Source organism: Sinocyclocheilus grahami, unplaced genomic scaffold, assembly GCF_001515645.1.
Source record: "Sinocyclocheilus grahami isolate Dianchi unplaced genomic scaffold, SAMN03320097.WGS_v1.1 scaffold389.1, whole genome shotgun sequence".
NCBI classification, from domain to species: domain Eukaryota; kingdom Metazoa; phylum Chordata; class Actinopteri; order Cypriniformes; family Cyprinidae; genus Sinocyclocheilus; species Sinocyclocheilus grahami.
In genome coordinates this window covers 1,026,656-1,040,393 of record NW_015505568.1, presented here as the reverse complement: position 1 = coordinate 1,040,393, position 13,738 = coordinate 1,026,656, and the positions used below count along the sequence as shown (strand labels likewise).

Genomic DNA, 13,738 nt, shown 5'->3' with positions numbered 1-13,738 from the left:
TGCGAAGTAGCGCTTTAAGAGTTAAACACACTTTAGAACTGACATAAAAAAACAAGTAGAGTTGCACAGCAGTTCATCAAACGTATTTGGTGCTGACTGTAAACCTGATACTTGAGCGTACTGTGAAAACGGAGGAAATCTGACAAGATAATATTTGGAGAAAGTTCGTTGAGTTCTACATGAAAACCTTTTCTGGCTGGATGTGAACTATAAAAGACGCCTTCCTGATTTTCCTTCTGCAGGAATTCCAATAAACAAACACGCAAACACGAGACGGCACATTTCATATACTGACATGTCAAATAAATCCTGCCTCGCTTGCATTTTTCTTTCTATGGACACTTCTGATGGTGTGTCTAGAATCTCATTTCGATTCTGCTGAAAGTGGCACGAAGGATGAGTCATTTCTCATCTTAGCCAATCCATCTTATTGGTAGCCGACTTCATGAAAACGAAATATTAAATGTTACACAAAACCAAATGAGACTGATTTTAGTTTGGCCGTGCCTCAAGGTCAAAACGTTGACTGTGGAGATGATCTCACGGTTGGGATGCATGAAGAATGTAACGTGTTATATAGAATAAAATCTCTTTTATTGATTTTACACGTTTTTCAGAAAAGATATTTTAAATTAAATTAGTTAAATTTCTCAAAACTTGTCAAGAACATGCCAGCAAGTCATATTGCACCCAAACATTTAAAAGAAATTAGATTTTGCTTAAAGAAAATGAAACGCTTTTTTTTTGCATTGTGATACTTTCATCATAATTAAGCATTTTCCACCCAAATTCTCATTATTGTGAATGCACAGAGTAACAATTTAAATTGTACGGGATTTATACATTGTGACAGTATTATAACGTTATATTAATGTTAATATGAACATTTTATATATTATATAACCCTCCAGACATATTACAATAAAGAGGGAAAATGTGTTTAGCAGTTATGAACATGTCACGATGCAAAAAAGGTTGTAAAAACAGGAGATATGTCAGCTGTACCAGGGTTTTAATAAGTGTATTACTAAACTGGCTGGGATGATCAGAAGGTTAATGAGAGGGTGGAAACCTGCGTTTCGAAACACGCCCTCGTGCTATCAATCAAACCACCAGCCACATGAAAGCAACAAAGATTTAGTGCATTCATTATCCACATTCAAATTCTTAATGAAAGGTTTAAAGTAAAAAAAATAAATAAAAAAAAGTAGGGTGGCACTTGATTTTATCCATCAGAGGTGTATTTGATCATGAAAAGCGGGGGAATGAAGCCAAACCTAAAGGGGAGTTTGAAGTGGACAGTAATTATCACCAGCACACACTTATGAAGAGGCGTTATGATTGGGACTAAAGGTCAAGTTCACCCTCAAGAGCATCTCCACATATTCAAATGGTAACACTTTCAATTCTATCATCATTTGCTGTTATTGCCGTAGCCTCTTTTCCTGTAATGTTACTTGGCGTTAAATTGTTGCATTATCTATTACAAGATTACTGCATTACCCACAACAGTAGCTTAAAACAGTGACACAATAGCCTTAATATTAGCCAATTGCTTGTGCAACCTTGCTGACATCTCCTACAAAGCTTTTTATTTTCATGAAAGATGACAAAAAACAGGGAATAACATGCACTGATGGACTTCGCACAATATGTCCAGTAACATGTATAAAGAAAACCAGGTTCAACCGTGAAGGAAAAAAGATCTTAATGCTTGCTGAGGGATAGATGTTTGATTTTGAACTCTTTACGTCCATTGTCGGCAATTTGTCATCTAAAACACTGAAGGTGTATTAAGATCATCATTATAAAGATCATTAAAATCTGTACACTGTTGCAAGTGAAGCTCTCCTTGTGTGTTCACACAGCTGGCTGGCAATAATCTAAAAAATGACTCCGAGGCCATAAAAACAGCATTAATAAGCCATTTCACTCAGATTTGTTGTCGTTGGGGACGAACCCCTGATGATTATTTAGTTTTAATTTAGTTTGGGGTAGGTGGGTGGAGGGAGGCTTTTTGCCCCCCAAAGGGAGGATGATGAAAATTATGCTTTGTTGCCACTGACAACCATTTCCTCCAATCATCAGACTTAATGAAACCGAGGTCTGGGCTTTGCCAAGTCATTATCAGGCTGCCATGCTAACTGCTTACCCCTCCTGTTCTTCAAAGAGGATGCTCCGCTCCAATGCCCCACTGATTAATACAGTGATTAGGGAAGCAAAAGGTCACGGTTCCCTTCTACAGTTCATTAGGACCAAAAAATGGGAAACGTCTTGCACTCCAAGTGTAAACAGCGAGAGGAGAGCAAGAATTCAGCAAAAGCATATTAGCGAGAGGAGAATCTGTCAGTGCTGCACGTTGTGTTTCTCACTGACAGCTGGCCAGGTTTCAAAACAGATCTCATGCATATTAATGACAATGCAGATTACGCGTGATGAATCATTCATGAGGACGTGACACCAAAAATCAAAATGCATAGGAAGGGAGTCGATTCTGGCATTAATGCTGAAAATGCTAAAGGATATCAGTAGTAGCACAGTTTAGCCAGTTCAGATTGGTTCTTTTACTTGGAGCATTTTCCTGTTGACTTCGTCCGATTGCTTAATAATGAATGGATCAAATGCCAACCGTCAGACCAGAGGCACCCTGCATCAGTCTAAATCATTTGGACAGCTTGGAGAAAAAGCTTTAGGGCTTATTTCTGCCAGGAATGCATTTAGCATCATCATAACCTGGTTATATATATTTCTCAGACCAATCACTGTAGTTATTTACGTAGCTACACCTCAGAAGCGGTTTCATTGCTTATGTCCTTGGTTTTCCCTTCTCCCTCTGAAAGCAAGAGAATGTGTTATTTTCTGGGTAGAAACGCCGTCAGTCGCTGCTTCTTTATGGGCAGTATATGAATCTCCTGGGAGCTTACTTTCTTCAGTTTGATACCTCTGTTTTTAGAGATCTTTTTGAGCGGGTCACTGGATTCTCCTCGCTGATCTCCCGGGACCCTGGGCATTGTTGCGAAGCCCCCCTGACTGGCATCACGTTTTATGGAAAAGTTCTTTGTAGAAACGCCTGACAATCCTTTTAGCTTGCTGCAGAAAATGGCAGGCATGGCATCTTTGACCGACACAATGACTTTGGCTGTCTGCGATGTGCTGACGATCTCGATGTTGCCGGTTCCGGTGAGTGCAGAGTTACGTACCGCCCCAGCCATTGCGCTGCCGTGACCGCTGTCTACCACCCACTTGTGCTGTCTGCTGAACTCTAGAGATGCTAAACCACTTAGCAGCTTGGTATCTAGCTTCGGCGTGCAGTCTACTGGCCGTAGAACCCCAAGAGCCAAAGCCCCACTGCTAACATCGTCCCCCATGTGGCACACCCTCTCCCGCTCCGAGGCCAATGGCCCATACATGTTACAAGTCTGGATGCATGTCTTTCTTGTACTAGGTATAGACAAATCAAGGACACGGTCTTGCTGAAACGGCTGGATCCCTTGTGGAACATCAACATGCATTGAAGGTTGAGGCGCCCTTATGGATAAATCTAGCACTTCTCCGTCTGTCACTACAGGGGACGAGCAAGAGCGAAGAGGCTGTTGGACTACTGCCATTTCCTTGCTGGTAAATGTCAAATGAGGGGAGATGTCACTAGGTGAAGTCTGGGTGCTTTTGCTTGAAGTACAAGCCGGTTTAGGGCGGTCTATCTCTATCTTGGAGTCCTTGCACATGGAGACTGGGACAGGGATTGGCACTGGGATTGGAAGAGGCACTGGAAGTGGGATTACAACAGGATAAGGGACTAGCAGGGTGGCTGGTGGCACCAGAGGGGCTAGTGGAGAGCTGTAGGGGTGCAAGAGAGGCGGAAGAGGAAGAAACGCAGAGGCAATGTCGACCTGTGGGGAAGATGCTGGGTGACGAGTTGGAGAAGAGTTCCCCTGGCCAGGGAAGAGGTCCTGCAAGATGGCTGCAAAGTTAGGGTTCTGAAGAAGAGTCAGTAGACTGGTATCCAACACTGGACTTGTGCCTTTCTGGTCCAAGATTGGAGGTGCTCCAAGAGCAAGAGAAGGGTTCTGGCACAGGATGCTGTTCTGTAGCGGCAGGGCAGGACAAGTTGCTGTTTGTTGAAACAACTGAGGATTCAAATGTTGGAGGACTTGTTGTTCCAAGACTAGAGGTAGGGACACAGGACCCTGACTAGTCATCAGATATGAAGTAGCCCCTGATTGTCCAACTTGAGGGGCAGCTGGGCCAGCAAGGATTGGCAACACCACTGGACTCTCCCCCAAGCAGATTGGCTGAAGCACAGTTGTAGCAACCTTCAGGGCAACACCGGTGGGAGACTCCGCAGCCGGGGTCACCACCGGAGTGGCTTGTATTGTTAGCAGGGGCGACAGGGATCGCTTTGTGATAGTTGGAGAGCTGACATTCCATGTCTCAGTTGGAATAATTGGAGTGGCTTCCCCTTCGAGTTTCCCAACTGCATCAGTGGCAGCGGCTCCACTATTGCAGACCTCTTCCTGAGGGTTTGCCATGTCTACGGCTACAGAATCTTTGTACGGCTCTTCCATTGGGTCTTGATTATGTAAATCTGTTTCAGGTGCTGCAAGTAGAGGATTTCATGGTTTTCTTCAAATCAGATGGAAGCACAAACCCTAGAATCAAATGGGAGAAGAGGATTAGTAGTTGGCAAGAAATGTGTCGATGTAAACCACAATAGTCAACATAGTAATTGTTGGTAAACCTTTATAATCGGTTATATCCTTACCTGTCCTCTATAACTTAATACCCAAAGCTAACAAGGCACCAAGGAGACATTGTTTCCTTTCCTGCTAAAAGTTCAACCATCTGTTTTTGTCCACCGAGAGCTGTAAGCTTTCAGAATGACGTCATGACACGAGAGTGGAATCACAGACACAAACACAGAATTATGGGAGACACCAGAAGAGAGTTTATAAAGTCTGGGAGCCTTTCACACAGACGGACTGCTTGGTTGGCTTGGGAGGGGAGCAAAAAGAGCACGGGGGAGGACTTGATGAAATTACGTCGCAGAGTGCCTGGGTTTATTTGTTTATGAGCCAGCGTTAGTGTGGAGTTTATTACACAAAATGCTGCCAAGACTATGAAGTGAACCTCCCTCTGGCAAACACACAGAGAGTGAAAGAACGCCAAAGAGACAAAGGAGGAAAGAGAGTACCTTGAAGAAGAGCGAAATGAGAAGAAATAGATAGCAAAACAAAGTGCAAAAACACGAGGGGAAAAAAGATCAGGGGATGCAGAAATGGGAGCAATCTTTCAAAGCGGCAAATTATTTTTGGTCTGCGTTAAGCACCCATGAAACATTGCAACATTTTTGGGAATGCTAACAGGATGATCTGAACACGTGCACCAACCACAAATGACACTAAAAACTTTTGCATTTCAGTTTTCACTACCACAAACATTTCAACAACGATTTTATCTGCAACATTTCCAAGAGTATAACAGCAGAAATTTATAAGTTTCCTCCGTCAGTAAATCATACAAAAAAATACATGCAGTGTATTAGCACAGCGAGAACTGCCTTATCTGCGTTTTTTCAGGCAAGCTGCAAAACAAAAAAAAGCTGCCAACTGATTTAGGACCAATTGTGCCCCAGGGTGAATTTCAGAACCACTTCTAAAGCACTGAATTTCCATTGCCAAACTGATGGAAGGACAGTGGAAAAAGTCAGATAAGGAAGCAGACGACCTTGACACATCTGCTTCTCTGTGATTACTCAAGTGTTTCTCACCGATCCTAAATCAACCCAAAATCGATGAGTTCTGCGGTTTAGAAAAACCGATCCAAGATCAGACCACTCTAAATAGTCACACGTGACTTCTAAACTGCATTGCAGTACTTTTTTGTCTCAAATTATGTTGTGAAGCATGTTTTGTGCACATTTTGTGAATTTTCTAAATGTTCTGACATTCCAAAAGGTTAAATAAACTGACTGTTAATCCAGAGTGTCTAAGTGAACCTCTGAACATTTACATGCAAAATTAACTCACCTAAAAATGTAGTGCTTTGCTTTATCACCTTTAGTGTCCTTGCTGCAGCCCTGCATCGGGTAACATCACATGTGTGAGGTGCATTTTCCCCCATCAGTCTTTGCACAAACATGTCTTTAATTTAAAATTAGTCTTAGCCTCCGCATTCTCTATGCCAAAGACGCTGAGTGACGTAACTTGGCTCGAAATGGTGCGTTTGTTGAAGTCTTTGGAAGACAAACACATGCTTCAAATGCTACCCAATTACAATCTGTGAGAGGAACAGCCAAAAACTTGGAAATAAATCCTAAACGGGGATAAAAGTCGATAAATTATAATCTAGCATTGGAAAGCCAACAAGGTGGGTCGCCAAACCCTCTGTATGATTTGTTTCTGAGATACTGCATTCCAGATGGGCTTTCTGTGGGCTGACGGATTCCTGCAGTGTGAGACAGTTAATGCAAACAGCATTACAGAAGCACGAGCGTGTGCATTCACAGCAGCAGGTGAGATCGGTTAGATCTTGACACTAAATCAGAGCTAAAAAAAACGTTACAGATAAAAGAATCACCAAACACACCATCTGCCGCATCTCAAAGCTTATGCAACAACAAAACAGAAAAAAATGCTCTCATGTGATTCAGTTTGCCCACTAATTAGAGCTAAATTATGTTGTTGTGATGCTATAAAAGGTGAAAACCATCAAGAAATGTCTGGGTCAAACTTCACCTCCAAATAAAAATTATTTTGGATAAAGCATATTAAGTCAACACATGAATATCTAATTGGATCACACCTAAGAAGAATATTTTATAATATGACTTTATCTGTCACTACAAAAGCACATGGCTGGCAAATGAAAATAGCAAAAATGACAGAGACAGATGTGAAAATTCCAATTGCAATGATAGTGTTTACTGGAAGGGTTTCATACAGAAAAAATGAAGTGAATTTTGAGCTTTGATGCTGGAATGATCTGGAATGTTGATGACTAACACGGTCTAGATGGGAAACATCAAATGTTCACTAACACGGATGAATCTGCTACAAGCTTGAGGTTAGACTTCAGCAACAAAAATCCTCCCAAAATCCCAAAAATGTTCTCCGGATGGGAATTGATTTTGAACGTATAAACCTTTAAAGGCAGAGCTACAAGGTTGTTGATGACTGGTACATGCATTTACATGACATCAGCCCACATTATTTTAGCTTATTTTTTAAAACAGGGCTCAACAGCAGAATTCCTGGTGGAAAAACTACAGATTCTCCAACGAAATCAACACCAATCAGAGAACTGAAACAACCTGGTTATGATACAACAATAAATATATATAATTTTTTATATATATATAGACACGCTGACTGACTCAAAATCAGGTAGTGGTTAAATAAGTAAAATTCATTTATAATATTTAAATATTAAATAAAATATTTTAATATCCATTGTAGATGCCACCATTGATTAAAATGGGACACGGTATAAGACAAATGCCAATAATTGGTGCTTTGGTTCACTGCTGACAACAGTGATAAATTGTAGATTTTATGTTTGATTGCACATAAGATCATTCATAGCCATTGGTCCCTGCCATCCGATACTAGAGTGCGAGTTACTTACTGGCTTGATATGATAACATGGCTTCATCTAGAAGAATCTATCCAGGAATTGTCTACATCTATGTTCGTCTATAGAGCACAAATCCCGTGCAGGGCAAACTCCATTCTACAACTGGAAAATGGAACAGATGGAACAATTTAGCAACAATCTTCTATTCCATCCGCAGGCGCTGTTGTCATGCCAACCACAGGGCTAATAAATCCATCTCCTGTGTTGCGTGCTGAAGCTGCCGTTTTGCCCCCCACCACGGAGAGAGAGCCCAGAAATGATTCCCCAATCCACCACCACCCTGATCTCGCATACAACCCGGTTGTCTTTTCTCAGTGTAGCCGATCTGGTAATGATATTAGCAGAGTTAGGTTTCCACTAGCTTAACAAGTCTCTTGGCAACATCACAAAATGAATCTCCGGTACTATCAGTGCAGTGAATGTTTTCACAATAGCTTTTTGTTGTAGACTAGAGTTTGTTTGACTTCCATTTGGTTGTCCACCAAAAAGATCAAATACGATTGATCAAATTGATTTGCATTTTATATGACTTGCATTGAATCAATTGATTTGTATTTTTATGTGTCCCCCGAGTGTCCTGATTGAACTTGGACTTAAAATTCTGTCATTTTTTCAATCACAACAGTCATAACTTTTTGAAGTCTGTTACATAAAAATGTAGATTGGTCTAATTTGAATCAGAAAAGAATGATTAGCACCTAGTTAGTCAAACTAGTTCTTAAGACACAGTCTTAAAAAAAGAGAGACCGTTTATTCAACTCTTTGGTTATTTTATCGTCCAACAGACAAAAATCATAGAAGTTTAGCTAAAATGTAATAATGGTTAGTGGTTTATTTCAATCCCTAACCCCAACTATGAGCAATAAAGTGCAACAGTTGGATTGTGCAAGTTAAAATCCTATTAATTTTCTCCGTAGTGAAATTGATTTTTAACAACTGATAAACCTTTAAAGACCTACTGTGAGCTGCGAGGTTGTTCGTTTATGGTATATGCTTATGTTGAAGCAATCAGCCCACATTATTTTCACTTAAGAGGAATTCCTGGTGAAAAACTACATTACCCATAATTCAAAAGAAATCTCCACCAATCAGAGAATCACATCAAGGAAATTAAGTAAGTCTTCCTATGCTCTCAAAATACTTAAATATTTGTATGCATAATGAGCACATTTTGCAATAAATGTAAATCTTGAAATTAGTTTTATATTTATCTTTGTTTTTAATTTAATTGTCATTCACAATGCTTTATGGGATTGTAGTTCTTACCCTCATTAAAGCAGTTAAATGTCTTTTTGTCCTATTTTCAAATACGTATTTGCTTTCAATCAAATTTTGTAATGTGATTCACCTCGCAGCTGGTTGCACAGCTGTTTTTTTTTGTGAATTAGTATAATTTTGCATTTAAGTCAATGTTAATGTGTTACTCAGGGTTGCCAGATCCACGAAACAAAACCAAGACAATTACTATTCAAAACTAGCCCAATCACGTTATTTTTGTGGTTTTCCCCTCCGTCTGGGGTCCCTTCCATCTAGGGCTGGGCAAAAAAAAAAAGATTTTTCGATTAATAATTTTTTTAAATGACGTCGATTCGATATCGATTCTCAAAAGCCGCGAATCGATCTTTTCCAGGATTTATTTCAGCACACATTTAAAATAAGATCTGATTAACGTGAATCTTATCATTAGTCTTCTCCACTAGATGTCACCCTTATTTACCTTGCGCGATGTTACAACAGAAAGCCTGTCATTCATTCAGTGCTTATCATGGCCATACCCGCAATTCGCAATGCTCAGGTGAAATGCTATAGTAATACTATAAATCTGCGGAAGCATTTGATATCACGCATAAGGCGCCATGATTTCCGCAATAAATGGCGGATGGCGCGGCGCACTGTTTTGTTTACTACACACATACTAAAGCGCGGATGACGCTCGTGGTGTTTTCAGCTTCTGCCGTCTCACTATATGATGATATGAACATGAATGTCATCTCCTGCTGCTCTGAGTGTCACTTCATTAGCATTTTACCGTTTCATTTGAGAAAACTACCGTCATATCACATACACAGCAGCTGCAAGTTCTTCACGGCAACCCGTCAAAATAAAAGTTTAGTTTAACGTTAAGAAACTGTCAGAATATATTACTATTTAGCAGTCTTAAGAATCAATGCTACTACTGACAAAAAAAGTATAGGTTTAAAATACAGGCATGTGGCTTAATTTCTTTTTATTAATTCACCATTTTTAAACTGATGTTTACGGTTCATTTTTTTAGAAATATCAATAGCATTTGTATTAAAACTATATTCAATGAATGTAAACAAAAAAAATCGAGAATCGAATCGAATCTGAATCGATACCCAGGCCTACTTCCATCCAAATCATTTTCGGAGGTGGAGGGAAATCAGTTTAACCTGCTGCAACAGTGAAAAAGTAGCCCAATTCGGTGGAAACTTGGCAACACTGGTGTTACTTGTTTCATTGTAATTATGTGTACTAGCAATTTCTGAGTGAAAATTATTTCAAACTAAATCTTACACCTTTTTTTCAGTGCGGTTTGGTTCAAGGTTTACATTACAACTCTTAAATCAATGCTTTTTTTAAATCCTTAAGGAAAAATCCTTCCTGAACCAATGCCACTGAAAAAGTAAGCAACACTCTCACTCTATTATAACCTGAGCAATGGTGCCTAAGCAATCACATTAACCCTTTGAAAGCCAAACTCTTTCTTTGGTGGCTACAAAGATCCATAAAGGGTCTCCCCTAACTGTCTTTGTCGAATCTCCAGTGGTGTCTTCCCGTAATAAAATAGCATCCATGTACGTCTCATGCCTGAGGACGGAGACTTCTAAGAGATTTATGGATTGGGAAGTGCTCAGGGAGGCTGAAATCAGCCTGAGAAGAAGAGGAACGCAGGCAGAATTGCCTCTGGGTGCCTCTTATATTGCAGACCTACAGCACATGTATTAGCCATTTATTATTCTTGTCCGCCATTCATTTTTAAACAACTTTGTGCTTTGTTGATTGGATAATTGTTAGCTTAGAATCAGAATGAGCTTTATAGTAACCTATATAACACCTATGTAGGCAGCAGTGCAGCTCACTAGGTTTTAGAACAAACAGGACGCAAGCAGTCTTATTGAATCTAGAAGCAGACACTGCAGGACGTTTTATTGACTGCAAACATTCAGTCCGTCTCCAGCTCAGCACCGTAATGGTTCTCAGGTGATAACTGGACCCATAACACCTGCTGGTTCTGCCCGCTTCAAGGTCAGCGCTGGGCCCGGAGCACAGCTGTCCGCGTGGCTCTTATCAGGCCATGAATAGTGCATTTGTGCGTCCGCACGGGACGGCCCAGCACAGCCTGAGACAGCCAGATGCGAGAGCAAGATTACACAGACTGGGTGGGGGGTACAAACATGCACACAGGCCAACAGTCGTACAGATGATGCTTCAAACATCACACATACAGATAAAAGATTATGGCAACAGCATAAAGACGTCTCAGGTTCACTATTACTGAAGACCAATAAACTTGAATCACCACTAAAAACACTACAACTATTAGGGTGTTGAGGGTGGCAGAGTGTTGCTATGCAGTTGCTATGTTCTTCTGGGTGGTTGCCAGGTCGCTGCTAAGGTGTTCTGACCATTGATCTATACAACGTCATACTATTCCCTACCAACAGAGGGCATCAGTAGCCGCGTTTCCATTACAGATTTGAGCAAAACTTAAGCGATATTTTATAAATGTTGATAAAACTATTGCGAAATAACTGCGTTTCCATTAACCGATGTTATGCAACTAAAACTTTTTTTTTTCCTCTCACGATAAGTCATGGAGACGGATGTTGGTAAGTTTACGTATATAGCAGCCACCACACTAGCCATTATTTTTTAATTGAAGGAGGAGTATGAGTGTATCTTTTGCAAAACAATGCAGAGAGATGCTTCTGGGACGCTTCTGAAACGTGCCGTGGCGCAGCTACTATAAGCCCAAGCACTGACTAGAATGGCCGCTTCGGAGCCGTAATGCACTGCAGACGTGTACAGTGTAAATAAGGGGTTATCCAAGCATTAATGGCAAAGAAAGCCCCTTATACTTGAGAGCGGCCATGTATGAGGCATTTCTTACATGTTATAGTACATTAAAGAATGATCATGTGACTTTTGCAGTCATGTTTCCATTGCAGTTTTGCGAAATATTCCTTTCTCGAATCGCCTGAAAAACCACCTCATGCGAGCTTAAAAAATATTTGCGCTATATGGGAGTTTTTGCACAATTGGCGTGCTTCCATTGGGCGTATTTTTAATTAGCAATTTCAATTTGCACAATTTGAAGGGCAATGGAAACGCAGTTACTGACTGACATGGTTACTAGGGCTGTGGTTACTAAGATGGTCAGAGTGCTTTTTTTTACCATTTCTCTGTGGCTGTGGATGTTATGGGGTGGTTGCCAGGGGCGTTGCTAGGGTTTTCTGGGAGACTGCAGACTTGTTATGCATTTGTTAAAGTGTTTGGAGTATTTTAGGGTGCTGCCGAGTGGTTTCTTAGGTCTTCTAAGACTTTCCTATGTGGATACTCAGATGTTTTTACCATGTTGCGATGTAACTACAAATATGTTTTGGGGGGTTGCTAGGGTTTTCTGGGTGGCTGCAGCTTTGTTTAATGTTAAAAGTGTTTTAGGGTGTTGCTATGTGGTTGCTAGGGTGTACTGAGTGGTTCTGAGCATGTTGCTATGTGATTGCTAGGCTGTTGTATAGTGGTTGCTAAGGGCATTGCTATCTGGTTGCTAAGTGGTTGGGAACATCATCTGGGTTGTTTTCTAAGGCTTTACTATGTGGATACTAAGATGTTCAGAGTGTTTCTGCTATGTTGCTATGTGACAGCAAGGGTGTTTTTTGGTGCCATTGTAGCTGGGTGCTAGCGTTTTCTGGGTTGCTGCAAGTCCATTGCCATGCAGCCACTCAGAACATGTTGCTATGTTATTTAATGGGTTCTAGCGTGTTCTGTGCAATACGGCTTTGCTACACAGTTGCAAAGGTCTTCTGGGTAGTTGCTAGGGTGTTCTTTGATTTTGCTTACTTGACACTCACTATATATGACTCGCCCCTCCTACAATGTAATAAAGACATTTTATTAGGCATTTAAAGGTATAATTACATTTTACAAATTACTGATCTTACTTCAGCACACATAAAACACATAAAAACCTCAAACTGGTCTGAGATCAGTGGTTTACAGCTCTGGGATGCCCCACCAGTGGACTGTGGTGGCAGATGCTATAAATAGGCTCCATTGGTGTGGCGTTTTAATTAAATATGAGGTAACGTGATCCGTGTAGGGCAGACAGCAGATAGCAGCTCGTCCTATACATTCGTTATCATTAACAGCTAAATGGCTCTCATGCACGGTAACTTAAGCCTGCTGTTATGACAACAGGGTCAGGGGCCAATTGCAGAGTCTATACAGGAAACAATGAGACAATCTCATGAGCACCTACTCGACAGAAAACATGAAACGGACATGACAGAAGATTTTAATCTAATGAGTACAGTGCAATCAAACACTTCTGTACTGCATCACCTGCTGGAACGAGGTGTTGGGTGACGCCAGATGAAAAATGTGCAGGGAAGTTATGTACTGGATCTCAGAGTAAAGTCAACTACATACTAGAGAGATCCATGTTTGACAGATGCATAAAATTTGTTTGATAGTGTATAAAAAACACCCGCTGTAGGAAGACCTTAGAAACCATCCAGAAGACGTTAACAACTGCATAGCAATGACCTAGCAACTTCTCAGATATTAGTAACTTCACAGCAACATGCTTAAAACACTCTGATCACTATAGCAACACTGTATAGCAATGCCCTAGCAACCACACAGAGCACCGCATTAAACACCCAGAGAACCTTAGTAACATCTTAGCAACATTCGACTGCATAGCAGCAGCCCTGAATACCCTAACAACCATCCAGAAGATAGAATCATGCTTAAAACACTCTGAACACCTTAGCAACAGCATAGCAATGCCCTAGTCACCACGTGAACACCCTGGCAACCACCCAGAACCCCTTAGCAACAGAATAGCAATGCCCTAGTC

General features: G+C 40.8%; 1 protein-coding gene across 2 annotated transcripts in view; it reads right to left on the bottom strand.

Moving 5' to 3' along the window:
* Positions 1-1,202: 1,202 nt before the first annotated feature.
* Positions 1,203-13,738, bottom strand: part of LOC107550168 (retinoic acid-induced protein 2-like) — a 26,960-nt gene continuing 14,424 nt past the window's right edge. Inside the window, exons 2-3 of one of the 2 annotated variants that reach the window (XM_016231404.1) lie at positions 2,925-4,649; positions 1,203-2,833 (exon numbers count right to left, since the gene is read on the bottom strand). In XM_016231404.1, coding sequence (XP_016086890.1) covers positions 2,807-2,833; positions 2,925-4,565 — 1,668 coding nt within the window. In that variant the 5' untranslated portion in view covers positions 4,566-4,649 and the 3' untranslated portion in view covers positions 1,203-2,806. Of the gene's footprint in view, positions 4,650-13,738 lie in introns of both variants that reach the window. The other variant, XM_016231403.1, reaches the window with a different exon arrangement.